General features: G+C 53.6%; 1 protein-coding gene across 50 annotated transcripts; it reads right to left on the bottom strand.

The window, feature by feature from the left end:
* Positions 1–8198: 8198 nt before the first annotated feature.
* ART5 (ADP-ribosyltransferase 5) lies at positions 8199–12424 on the bottom strand. Of its 50 annotated transcripts, none has more exons than XM_074014588.1 (7): positions 12284–12424; positions 11875–11950; positions 11486–11678; positions 9629–10054; positions 9325–9478; positions 8688–8720; positions 8199–8604 (listed from the first exon to the last, which is right to left on the bottom strand). In XM_074014588.1, the coding sequence occupies exons 1-7, from the start codon at positions 12303–12305 to the stop codon at positions 8582–8584; spliced, it is 927 nt and encodes a 308-aa protein (XP_073870689.1). In that variant the 5' UTR covers positions 12306–12424; the 3' UTR covers positions 8199–8581. The 50 variants fall into 50 exon arrangements, with proteins under 50 accessions (XP_073870689.1, XP_073870688.1, XP_073870682.1 ...); XM_074014587.1 differs by having other exon boundaries at positions 8199–8480; XM_074014581.1 differs by having other exon boundaries at positions 8199–8607; positions 9291–9457; positions 9644–10054.
* Positions 12425–13374: the final 950 nt, after the last annotated feature.

The following is a 13374-nucleotide window of genomic DNA, read 5'->3' as shown; positions in this document are numbered from 1 at the left end:
AGTGCTAGGATTATAGGCATGAGCCACCGCGCCCGGCTTCATGCCCTTATATTATTTACTATACAGTCCTTATTGATATTTCCCCAGTTGCCTGGAAAAAAGACTCTCTAGTTTTAAAAATCTGATATCCAATCTAGGATCATATGTTACATTTTGTTGTGATATCCCTTTAGCCTCCTTTAATCTCGAACACACCGCAACCTTCTCTTTGTCTTGCATGAAGAGTGTAGACCAAATTGGATTTATCTATTAATTATTGATCATGGCTGGGCGCGGTGGCTCACGCCTGTAATCCCAGCACTTTGGGAGGCCGAGGCGGGCGGATCATGAGGTCAGGAGATCCAGACCATCCTGGCTAACATGGTGAAACCCCGTCTCTACTAAAAATACAAAAAAATTAGCCAGCCGTGGTGGCGGGCGCCTGTAGTCCCAGCTACTCGGGAGGTTGAGGCAGGAGAATGGCATGAACCTGGGAGGCGGAGCTTGCAGTGAGCCGAGATTGTGCCACTGCACTCCAGCCTGGGCAACAGAGCAAGACTCCTGTCTCAAAAAAAAAAAAAATTATTGATCATAATTAGATTCAAGTTAAGCAGTTTTGGCAAGAACATGACCTAGCTGATTGTGTGTACTTTCCACTGCATCACAGCGGAAGGTGCATGATGTCAGTGTGGCCCATTGGTGAGGCCCATTGCTCTAGCGAAGTCTTCATTGTAATGGTACCAGGGAAGCCCTTTTAGTAACAGGAAGCTATGTTGAGACGGTGTGACAACACTGCTCCCTCAAAAGCTTTCACCCAGCCGGGCGCGGTGGCTCAAGCCTGTAATCCCAGCACTTTGGGAGGCCAAGGCGGGCGGATCACAAGGCCAGGAGATCGAGACCACAGTGAAACCCCGTCTCTACTAAAAATACAAAAAATTAGCCGGGCACGGTGGCGGGCGCCTGTAGTCTCAGCTACTCGGGAGGCTGAGGCAGGAGAATGGCGGGAACCCGGGAGGCGGAGCTTGCAGTGAGCCGAGATCGCGCCACTGCACTCCAGCCTGGGCAACAGCGTGAGACTCCGTCTCAAAAAAAAAAAAAAAAAAAAAAAGCTTTCACCCAGTGGATTTAGCATCCATAGATGATTTTTACCTGAACTGGCTATTATAACAGTGGTTTCAAGATCGTAATTTTCTGCCTCTGTCATTTCTTCTACGTTTATTCACTGGCATTCTTCTGTAAAGAAGTGCTTTCACCTACTTTCTTTTTTTTTTTTTTTTTTGAGTCAGAGTCTCACTCTGTCACCCTGGCTGGTATGCAGTGGTGTGATCTTGGTTCACTGCAACCTCCACGTCCTGCCAGGTTCAAGCAATTCTCCTGCCTCAACCTCTTGAGTAGCTGGGATTACAGGCCTGTGCCACCATGCCTGGCTAATTTTTGTATTTTTAGTGGAGACGGGGTTTCACCATGTTAGCCAGGATGGTCTTGAACTACTGACCTCAGGTGATCCGCCCACCTTGGCCTCCCAAAGTGCTGGGATTACAGGCATGAGCCACTGCATCCAGCCTTTCCTCTTTTTTTGAATATCACTATGGACTCAATATGATAATCCATTACAGTCATTATTCTTTTGGGTGTTCGATTCTTTCTAAATGTGGCTAATAATTAACTGGTATATTTGTGTATTCACTCATTTATTGTTCATTCACTCCCTTTATTTATTTATTTATTTAAGATGGGGTCTTGCTCTGTTGCCTAGGCTAGAGTGCAGCGGCGCGATCTCGGTTCATTGTAGTCTCTGCCTCCCAGGTTCAAGCAATTCTCCCACCTCAGCCTCCTGAGTAGCTGGGATTACAGGCACACCACCACACCTGGCTAATTTTTGTATTTTTAGTAGAGACGGGGTTTCACCATGTTGGCTGGGCTGGTCCCGAACTCCTGACCTCAGGTCATCCACCCTCCTCGGCTTCTCAAAGTGCTGGGATTATAGGCGTGAGCCACCGTGCCCAGCCCACTCATTCACTTTAAAAAAAATTTTTTTCTTTTTTTTAGAGACAAGGTCTTGCTCTGTCACCCACGCTAGGGTGCAATGGTATGATCATGGCTCATTGAAGCCTCGACTTCCTAGCCTCAAGCCATCCTCCCACCTCAGCCTTCCTATTAGCTAGGACTACAGGCATGCACCACCACACTCAGCTAATTTTTTATCTTTTTGTTGAGATAGGGTCTTGCCATGTTGCCCAGGCTGTTCTCGAACTCCTGACCTTAAGCGATCCTCTGGCCTCAACCTCCCAAAATGCTGAGATGACAGCATTTCACGATGTCATCGTGAGCCACCACACCCAGTCTCACTCACTTTTAAAATTCATTCACTTTCTTAGTCATTCAGTTGTGGTAGGTTTTTTGCTGTCGCTGAGTTCATACCTATTTACTGACACTTTCTTTTTTTTTTTTTTTTTTTTTTTTTTGGAGACGGAGTCTCTCTCTGTCGCCCAGGCTGGAATGCAGTGGCCGGATCTCAGCTCACTGCAAGCTCCGCCTCCCGGGTTTACGCCATTCTCCTGCCTCAGCCTCCCGAGTAGCTGGGACTACAGGCGCCCGCCACCTCGCCCGGCTAGTTTTTTGTATTTTTTAGTAGAGACGGGGTTTCACCGTGTTAGCCAGGATGGTCTCGATCTCCTGACCTCGTGATCCGCCCGTCTCGGCCTCCCAAAGTGCTGGGATTACAGGCTTGAGCCACCGCGCCCGGCCGACACTTTCTTTTAGTAGGTTCTGTTTCCTGGTACTGGAAGCACAGGCTGGAGAAATAAACCAGACCCTTTGTCATAGAGAAGATAGCCATGTGCACAAATGAGCTCGATTTGGGACAACAAATGCTGTGAGAAAGGAGAGTGTATACTGAGGGTGCCCAGCAGAGGAAGCACCTTCCTCTGTCTTAGATGACCAGGGAAGGCAGGAAGAGAGAATCTGGACTTCACCTAGAAAAGTTACAGACTTCAGAGAAGACATAGGCATTCGGAGCAGAGAGGGGGCATGGGCCAAAGCAGGGAGGTATGTTTGGAGAATAGCAAGATGCCTCCCATGGTTGGCACATGGAGAGAATTTTGTGAAAGGAAGTGACAGAGGGTAGCTGGGCCCACATCAGAAGCTCAGGGAGGTCTTGGTGAGAGGCTTGGGCTTTCTCCAGGAGGCCAGGGAGCTCTAGGTGGCCTCCTGAGCAGCTGCCCAATCATAAATTCTTTGTGAGTGCAACTGCCTGGTAGTTTTATCGATGATGCTAAAGGACCCACACTTGGTCAAGGCTCTCTCATGGTTCCAGTGTATATGGAAGCTGTATTCAGACCTATGTTCTTATAAAGAATTCTTGTCCATAGCCTGCCTTCAGGCTGTTAGCTTAAAGGAACTGAGCTTACTGTGACTCTTAGTGCCAGGGACAGGAACTACTCATACCAGCCTGCTTTGTGGCTCCTGGTGACATCACTTCACAGTGGCAAGGGAAGGCCAAGCCCTCCTGGGCTATTCATTCATGAGTGACTGCTAAGTAAGTCAAAAGTTTTTTGCTGTTGTTTTTTGAGACAGGGTCACACTGTGCCACCCAGGCCAGAGTGCAGTGGCACAGTCACAACTCACTGCAGCCTTGAACTCCTGGGCTCATGCTCTCCTTCCACCTCGGCCTCCCAAAGTGCTAGGATTATAGGCGTGAGCCACCACACCCAGCCACAAATTTAAATTGTTGGTATAAGTAATATCCATCTCACCCCCCGCACCCCAGAACATAAGGCCATGAAGACAGGAACGTGCTTGTCTTGTCCACTGATGTATCCTTAGCACCTGTGACACTACCGTGTGCTCAGTAAATACTGGTTGACTGAAAGAATAAGATTTGGAGCTCAGAAACAGCAAGTGTCTGTTCTGGCCAAGGTGGTCCAAAGGGCTGCATAGAAGTGGGCACTCTTGGCCGCATCCTGGGGGTGGGAAGGAGTATGTGTGGGTGAGCTCAGGCCCTTCTCCCACCCCTCATTTTTTGTTCCTTACTTGGCCTGGCATGCCAGTTTCAATGAGACGTTCCAGTTTCTGTTCTGGACCATGTTCGGTATGGAAGAGCACAGCATGGTGGACAGTTTCTGGTGCCTGAGTTTGTGGGCCGGGCCCTCTATGGCATCTTTACCATCGTCGTGGTCATTGTGCTGCTCAATATGCTCATTGCTATGATCACCAACTCCTTCCAGAAGATTGAGGTGTGTAAACAGAGGCCAGTTTAGGCCTGGGAGCAGAAGGGAAAAAGGAATGGAGAGGAATAGGGTGCAAAGGGGCAAGACATGTGGCGTTGTGCTCTGCCTCCACTGTTGTCTTGCTTGTGGCTTTGGACAAGTTTTCCTCTGTAAAATGAGGGTCTTAGTGATGCTATTAGTATCTCCAGACACCAAGTCTAGTGCTGATTCCCCTTTAGGGTTGGGCAGAGGAGTGTGTTGTAGAGAAGAAAACGGGAACATGAGAGGGAGAGGGAAGGAAACGGATGGGTTAGGGTCTGCAGGCTGGAGAATAGGCTGGGCAGGAACTGGATGTCAGAAAGATGAAAGACAACAGTGGGGAGAGAGGAAATGGGGGACAGTGGAGGTCGGAGATAAGTATGGGGAGAAGAAAGAGGCTGGCTAGGATTATAGACACACTGGAGAATCAAAGATGTGAGGAGTGGGGAAAAGAAAGTCTGAGTGGGCAGGGGTCCATGTGCTAACGAGGTCCTTGCACCACCCCCTGCTGCCTGGCTCCCGGGATGATGCTGACGTGAAGTGGAAGTTTGCTCGCTCCAAGATCTGTCTGTCCTACTTCCGAGAGGGCCTGACACTGCCTGTGCCCTTCAACATCCTGCCCTCCCCAAAGGCTGTCTTCTACTTTCTCAGGTGATGACCTCAGAGCTCCCACTCCCCAAATCCCCAGCCCCTGCCCCCATTTCCCTGTCCTCTAACCAACTTCTTCCCACCATTGAAATCTCTCAGGAGAATTTGCCAGTTCATTTGCTGTTGCTGTTCCTGCTGCAAAACCAAGAAGCCAGACTATCCCCTCATCCCTACTTTGTGAGTACCTCCTCAGCTTGCTGCTGGTCGCCCTGGTGTCAGGCCTTCACCTGTATTGTCTATACCATCCACTTGTCTGCATACCCTGGGCTTATCTATCTTTCCAGGTATGTTCCCCAGAAAGCCTGTCTCAATTTCTACTCTCTCACGTGGCTTCCCTTTCCCTCTTCCTGGCTCTGGCCATTTCCTGAATTTCCAACCCTGTGTCATGCAGCCTAAACAGAAGTCCTTGCCACCCTCCTCCCAAGCTAGAAATACTCACTAAGCTCCAGACAGAACTTTTTGTCTTCAACTGGTCCGAGACATACTTGAACATTTTTTTTTAAAACATGTTAAGAAGTCAAAGAAATGTCCCACAAACAGGGCAGTTAGATGGCTGACAGTGGCCTGAGAGAGGAGGCCAAGAGGCCAGACATCCAAGGAGCTCCCCAGCCCAGTCTGGCCTGGCATGAAGGTGCCTTCCTAATTCAGGTACTGCCAGGTCTGTAGGGGGCTCTCCCCTCCTCACCATCAGCCTCCCAGCCCTCACCCACCCCTTCCTGGTCCTCTCACCGTCAGCCCTTGCCCAGCTTCTGGCCCCTGTCCTTCTACCTTCCAGGTCCACACTGTGGGGTGGAGGCCAGGGGCTAGGTGGGTCACGGACAGAAAAGTCTACACAGACTTTGCTTGGGCCTTTTTTGCCTGGGGGTGGGGGGGCATGGGCAGTGATCAGAGGAAGGTTGGAGGTAGAGAATCTCCCCCACCCTCTTGTCTTCCCATTCCAGGCCAATCTTGGGGCAGGGGCTGTGCCTGGGAAGGAACAGCATGGATCCTACTGCCTTCACATCATCAACGCCCTGGTGCAGCGCTACATAGAGACCGCCCGGCGTAAATTCGAGGAGACCCAGCAGAAAGGTGCGTTGCCCACCTCCAAGCCCTCCCCATTCCTGTTCCTTGCTCAGCTGGGATAAAGGCCCCATTCCCAGAGTCACATCCTCATTCAGCCTGCATAATATGTGGCCCCATCCTGCCCTGCCCTTGGAAGGGCAACCTGCACAGCATGGCCCCTTGCACTCCATCACCCTCTGACCCATCCGGGCATTTATCCCACTCATTTCATGTAACTGCTCATTCCTGCCTTTAGGTGTGTTCAGTTATTCTCCCATTTACTCCCTTACCCAGTCACTCATTCACCTCTTTCATTCACTCACTTACTGACTCATTCCACCAACATTCATCACTATGGCCTCTTTCGTTCCAGGCCCTGTCTTGGAGGGAGGTACGGGGCAGGGACACATGGGAAGCTTTCAGTCTGGTGAGGAAGAGAAACCATCACACTGGGCATTAAGACAGACGCAAATTGCTATCAGTGCCTGAAGGGAGAAGGAGCCCGTCATTTTCAGAGGCTCATAAGAAGGCAGAAGGATAGAGTAGCAGAATGGACAAAGCAGGGAGGGATGTGAACTGGGCCCTGAAGGATGCGGTGAGCTGGCTGGCCATAGACTGGGGAGAGGGCGGGGGGGGGGGGACGCATGAACGTCTACCCAGTAACAGCTTTCCCCATGGCTTGTCATCCTTCTCTGGCCCCCAGACTTCCCTTCTTTCCAGCTCCTCAGCTCCTCCCTCCCCACCCGATCGGATTCACCTGTCCCAGTTTCACCCACCCACCTGACCCCTAGCCCACACACCCGTTCCTCACTTCTTCCAGTTCTCCCTCAGGAACTCTGGATACGGCAACCCCTGGGATTCTGTAAAGGGTAAAAGGGGTACAGGGCAGGCTCATCCTCTGAAAGGCCCCTCAGTACTCCACCTCCTCCAGACCTGGGCAACAGACTCACAGAGCTGACCAAGACTGTATCTCGACTGCAAAGCGAGGTAGCCTGTGTGCAGTGAACTCTGGCGGAGGGAGGTACACCCCGGCCTCCTGACAGTGCCAGCATCCTCAGTCACTGCATCACCTGAGTGCACAACAGCTTCCAGAACCTGGGGCCTCCCATCCCTGAGACCCCAGAGCTGACAGGGCCTGGGATTGTGGGGACCCAGGAATCATCAGGAAGCGGGCTTCCGGACAGTGAAGGGGCGAGGACTCTGGCTTCTGGAGATTCCGGCCCGCGCTCCCCAGCTCATGTGCTAGTACATAGGGAGCAGGAAGCAGAGGGGGCTGCGGACCTGCCCCAGGGGGAGGATTTGGGGACTGAAGGGAGGTCCTGATACAGTGGAAGGCTCCCTTCTTCTGCTGCTGAGGGTGGTAGCCTAGGAGGGTAAGGGTGGGGGGCCCCTTGGGAGGAGCCTGCGCTGCTTTTCTTGCTTCAATAAAGTTTCTGTTCTGGATGTGAGAGGCCTCCGGGCTGTGTGAGAATCTCTGTCTCCTGATGTTTTGAGGTCCTCGCCTTTCTTTCCCCTGAAATGGACCCTTGTGGGAGTAGGACAGAGAGAAATGACTTGCTCTGTGGTCCCAACTGTCTTGGGCTTAGGATCCTACTTTGAGTTTCCTCAGATCTTTCATGGATAGTTCCGGACCAGGAGGCAGGAGGCCGGGGAGATGAGAGGTCGGGGTTCAATGGGAACCCTCTGACCAGTTGCCTCCTTCCTTGTCTTTGCACTCCTCACCTCACAAGTGGGGCTGAGGAATCACCTGCCTGCTTTCCTGCCTTCATGGTTGTCGTGAGGACCCCCTAGCTGTTCTAGCTTCTGGATTTGCAAGTTAGAGTGTGACACGGGTCTGCACAGGAGATTGTGTCTAGGAGTGACCAAGAAGTTACTATTATTATTATTTTTGAGACGGAGTCTTGCTCTGTCACCCAGGCTGGAGTGCAGTGGCGAGATTTCCGCTCACTGCAAGCTCCGTCTCATGGGTTCACTCCATTCTCCTGCCTCAGCCTCCGGAGTAGCTGGGACTACAGGTGCCCGCCACCACGCCCAGCTAATTTTTTTGTATTTTTAGTAGAGACAGGGTTTCACCGTGTTAGCCAGACTGGTCTCAATCTCCTGACCTCGTGATCCACCCGCCTCGGCCTCCCAAAGTGCTGGGATTACAAGTGTGAGCCACCACGCCCGGCCCCAGGAAGTTATTTTTTTAGTCCCTCAGTCAGTCCCTCAGCCTAGCAAGGCCAGAGTGGGGCAGATGGTCTAGTCTCATGGAATAAACCAATCATAAAATTCCATGTCTCCACACTGCAATACCTTTTAATCAAGTGGCTGCCTCAATAAAATTCCATGTCTCCACACTGCAACACCGTTCAATCAAGTGGCTGCCTCAGTACTTCCCTTGCTTGTCCCGGGAAGTCCCCACCACATAGCAGAGTTCCCTCAGCCCTGCCGTGGCCTCCCCAGCCCCACATCCTGGATGGGGAGAAGGCTGCTAGGGCTGGGTCTGGAACCACGTTCTTGCTTCTCAAGGCTGTTGGAGGCGCCTCTTCTTCATATGAAGGTCACCCGTTCCCAGGGCTCCTAAGTGGCAGATGTTGGAGTTTCAGGGCCCAATCCCTGAGAGCTGGAACTCCCCAGGGGCCAAGAGCAGGGTCTTCCAGGGGGGCAGAGAGGAGGCCCCCTCAGATTGTGACTGGCTGCACCCCTGCTGGAGGGAGAAGAAAAGGAAGGGGTCAGCAGGGTGAGGGGGAGTCAAAGCAGCTGAGGGAGGATGGAAGAGCGACTCACCTGGTGCAGACACACAGCCCCGCCTCTTCTCCCCTGCAACAGACAGCAGAGTGAGGCCTCCATGTGGACAGACTCACACCCAAACTGCCCGGCCCATCAGGCCTTGGCAGGGCCATTTTCCCCTCTCAATCTATTTTCCCTTCACCTAAAGGGAAACTTCTGACTTCCCTTCCTCCTCGGTCCTCCAGGAAGTTTTCCAGATTGCGTTTCCATCCCTCTTCCCACCCAAGACCCAGTCACTCTTCCATCTGTCCCTGCCTTAGCACTTGGGAGTGGCACATACATGCCCTATCAGCCTCATCAAGCCCAGGGCCCCCTGAGACCTGAAGCAGTCCCCCTGGCTCTTTCTGCTGCTTGCTAATCTCCTTAACCAGGTTCTTTTGGTCTATTAGACTGTGTAGCAGATGGACCCTTTTGAGGACATATAGAATCATCTGAGAATGTTCACAAATCTGGAAAACACTTATAGGACCCAAAAAAACCCGAGTCACAGATGACATTAACTCCAGCTGACTTCCAGCCCTCAATTCCCCTTTAACCAAGTGGGTCTCCCGAAGGCCCTGGGGATTATTGTGTAGGAACATTCTGGCTTATTTCACCCACACTGCCAGTCCTGCTTCCTCCATGCACAGCTCACCACCCAGATAGGCGCAGTTAAAGTGGCTGCAGGTCTGATTATAGCTCCAGAGAGTCACCAGGCTCTGGGCTCCATCCTGAGAGAATCTGGTGACCAAGAAGACTTCATGGGGGGGAATCAGCACCTCGCGCTCCTTGGGAAAGACAGAGAAGGCCTGGATAGGGGCCCCAAAGCAAGTCGTTAGAGAAAAGAGGGTGGCATTACCAAATCTGCAGGCCACTGCCTTATCCAGGGAGCTGGAGGCAAACTGGCCTAAGCGGACAGAGTCCCCCAGCCTTTTGGGTTCAAAGCGAAGGCTGCCCACACCTCGGAACACCACCTCCCCAGGCCCTGTGCTGCAGCCCCCACCGCCTCGAAGCAGCTGCAGGGCCCGGATCAGGTAGAAATGCAGGGCCTTGAAGGGAAAGTGCCTCATGTAGAGCTCCCGGGAGCCTCCGCCTGTCCGCACGGCCTGATTCAACTTCCAGTACAAGGTGTTAGATGAGTTGGTGTAGACCATAATGGCTATTCCATTCTGGGCTTTGAAGCCAGGGGGTAAGGTGAGCCCTCGATGCCTGTCCTCCCAGGCCTCCTGGGCTGCCTCCCAGGATTCCCGAAGCAGGGCATGGTGGGCCATTTCCGCCTTTAGCAGGGGGGCTGCCTTCTCCTCCATCTCCTCTGCACAACCCACATAGGCATCGTCAAAGGTGTCTGGAGCCAGTCCCAGGGGCAGGATGGGAACAGCCTGGGCCTGTGGAGGAAGGAAGAGAGATGCCACACCGAAAAGAGCGTAAGTTCAGAGCACTGGACACGGGTCCTGGGGGCAAACCCATCCAGAAACACAGAATCTCATTTCTATCCCCAAATATCAGGTATATGCAATTTGGCAAGGACCCAATAAGAGGCTTAAATAGCACAGGCACTGGAGTCAGACAGACATGGGCTGAAATCTTTTTTTTTTTTGAGACAGAGTCTTGCTCTGTTGCCCAGGCTGGAGTTCAGTGGTGAGATCTCTGCTCACTGCAAGCTCCGCCTCCCAGGTTGGAGTGATTCTCCCACCTCAGCCTCCCAAGTAACTGGGATTACCTGTGCATGCCACCATGGTTGGCTAATTTGTTCTTTTGTTTTTGTTTTTTTGAGACGAAGTCTCACTCTGTTGCCTAGGCTGGAGTACAATGGCACGATCTTGGCTCACTGCAACCCTGCCTCCTGGGTTCAAGCAATTCTCCTGTCTCAGCCTCCTGAGTAGCTGGGATTACAAGTGTGCAATACCACACCCAGCTAATTTTTCGTATTTTTAGTAGAGACAGGGTTTCACCATGTAGGTCAGGCTGGTCTCGAACTCCTGACCTCAAGTGATCCACCAGCCTCAGCCTCCCAAAGTGCTGGGATTACAGGCATAAGCCACCGCACCCAGCCTGAAATCTTGACTTTACCACGTATTAGCTGTGAGATCTTGGGCAAGTGTCATAACTTTTCTGGACTTGAGGATACTTCCAACCTCACAGTTATTATGAAGACAGCATAAAGAGCATTACTTCTGTACAACCTAAAAGGGATCATCCTGTCATTAGAAAGGTTCCTGCGGTCGGTGGGAGGTGGGACTAGATGACTACCAAGCACTTTTCTGGCTGTAAGATCTAGCAGGCAGGTTATGTGCAAATACTACACACAGCAAGTGTCCAGCTACCTGACCCCCAGCCCCAGTCTCCTCAGGCTCTCTTTCCCTCTCATCCAGCAGGAAGCCCTTGCAGGTAGGTGCTCAGCCACCACACCAAATCACTGTCAGCTCTGAGACGCCTGCGTCCTCCCCTGCTCTGTACCCACATTTGGGGTAGGGGTGGTGGGGAGGACAAGCCTTGGCTGGGAGAGGCTGCCAGGACTGCAGCACACAGGTAACCCAAGGAGGCTTTGCGGGACTGTGCCTGCGCTGGGAGATGAGAGGTGGGGAGGAGAATGTTGGAGGCATCCAGAGAGGAATGGAGGTGGGGGTTCTAGGAGACAGAATGGGAACCTGGGGCTCCCTGCAGGGATGGAGGTTCCTGAGAGGAAGAGAGTTAAGAGTGGAATCCTAGGGAAGAGTCCCTGGGAGAGGGCTGTGAGGAGTCAGCCCCCAGTCCACTTCCTCAGGGTCTGCCCCCCAATGTCCCACTTAGGGACTGGAGATGGTTCCTGGAGTTACCTGCCAGGTGTGGAGGCCAAGGCAGCCGAGGGCCATCATCAGTGACGCCAGTGCCATCCCTGGAGGAGACGTGAGGGCCAGGAGTCCGGGTGAGGGCGGGACCAGTGGCGCTGGAGTCCTGGTTTCGAGGGGCTCGAGGGAGATCTGGACCCTGTCTCCAGGCGCGCGGGATCCGGGGTCCAGGATTAGGGCCCTGGCGGGGCGTGGGCGGGGCCGGGGGCGTGGGCGGGGCCTGGAGTTTATTGTCCGCCCCCCGCTCCAAGTCTCCGCTCCAGACTCCCGACGCCCCTTCCTCAGAGTCTCCAGTCCGGGGACTTTTCTGAGACGGTAAAGGCGGGGCCGCAGTTTGGCTCCGCCAGAGAGGAGAGGGCCGGGGGCAGAAGACCCACCTGAAGGTTGCGGAGGCCGCGAGCAGGAGGTAGCGCCGAGGGCTCGGGCGGGCGCTGCGCTGTCCCCGGAGTCCGGCTGAAAGCAAGGTTCCCGAGGGTAACTAGAGCCCCCGCGCTGGTAACCCGACACCCCTTTCCCAGCGCCGCACGCGGGGCCGGGAGCGGCCGCGGCGGGGCAGGGGCTGAGGGGCAACTCCCCTTCTCCAGGACTGCGGGGTCTTTCTGCGGGACCCTCTTTGGCTGTGAGGGGGAAGGAACTTGTGAGACTTGGTCTCTCCCTCAGGCGGTCCCTGACCCGGTCGGCCCCTGGCCCCCAGACGACCAGGCCAGGGGGCCCCGCGGAGGTCCCGCCAGCCAAAAGGTCGCCCCTGGAGCACTCTGAATTGCAGAGTTTGCATTTGGCCCACACCTTGGGCCACGTGCTCCAGCATCTGAGCAGCGCCCACTCCCTCCCTTCTCTGGGCCCTCTCCCCATACCCCTTCAGTGGGGTTGGGCCAGAGACAGAGCCCTTGGTCGCAAATCCACAGGATCCAGGCTCGCCCCTCCCCCAGACCGCTTTCGGTGCCGCTCAGACTCAGGTGACCCATGTTTGTAAACACTGGCCTTTCCCCCACCTCCTCTGGGCTTATCTATAAATAACCTGGCTCTGAGTTTTGGATGCCGCGTCAGAGGCCATGGGGAAAGGGGCCAGCGGAGGAATTCGTAGCTCAGGGAAGAGCTTCCCAGCGGCCTGAGCCAGGAGGAGGGGGGATGTCACCCTTCCTTCCCCCAGCGGCCGGAGGGTCGCTGAAAGCTAGGATTTCTGAGGGTTGCGAAAGCTAGGATTTGGAAATGCTGCCTGCTGGAGCTGAGGTAGGCACGAAAGATTAGAGCTACCCAAAGGACTCCAGCCTGGTCTGGCTCATTAATTTCCCCCATCCCTGTCCCCTCATCCCCTCAGACTGTCAAATAAAAAGTTTCCTCCACCTAGAGTCCTGCTGTCTCCCAGAATCCTTTCTGTAGACCAAACGGGAAGACATACCGTGGGTCCAGTCTTGGAGGAGGGTGGGGAGGGAGGTGCTTCTGAGTGCTTGTTAGAAAAACAGCTCCAGGGCAGGGCGCGGTTGCTCACTCCTGTAATCCTAGCACTTTGGGAGGCTGAGGCGGGAGGATCACGAGGTTAGGAGTTCGAGACCAGCCTGGCCAACATGTTGAAACCCCGTCTCTACTAAAAATACAAAAATTAGCCGGGCATGGTGGCGGGTACCTATAATCCCAGCTACTCAGAAGGCTGAGTCAGGAGAATTGCTTAAAACCAGAAGGTGGAGATGGCAATGAGCTGAGATGGAGCCACTGCACTCCAGCCTGGGCGAAATGCCAGAAAGAAAGACAGAGAGAGAGAAAAAGAAAGAGAAAGAAGTTGCCTGGGCTAAAGGCAAAATGAGAAAGAGAGAGAGAGAGAGAGAAAGAGAAAGAAAGAGAAGTTGCCTACATATCCTGCCTGCCCCGCTCTCTGGAGG

This window comes from Macaca fascicularis, chromosome 14 (assembly GCF_037993035.2).
Source record: "Macaca fascicularis isolate 582-1 chromosome 14, T2T-MFA8v1.1".
NCBI lineage: Eukaryota > Metazoa > Chordata > Mammalia > Primates > Cercopithecidae > Macaca > Macaca fascicularis.
This window is presented reverse-complemented; position numbering and strand designations above follow the sequence as displayed.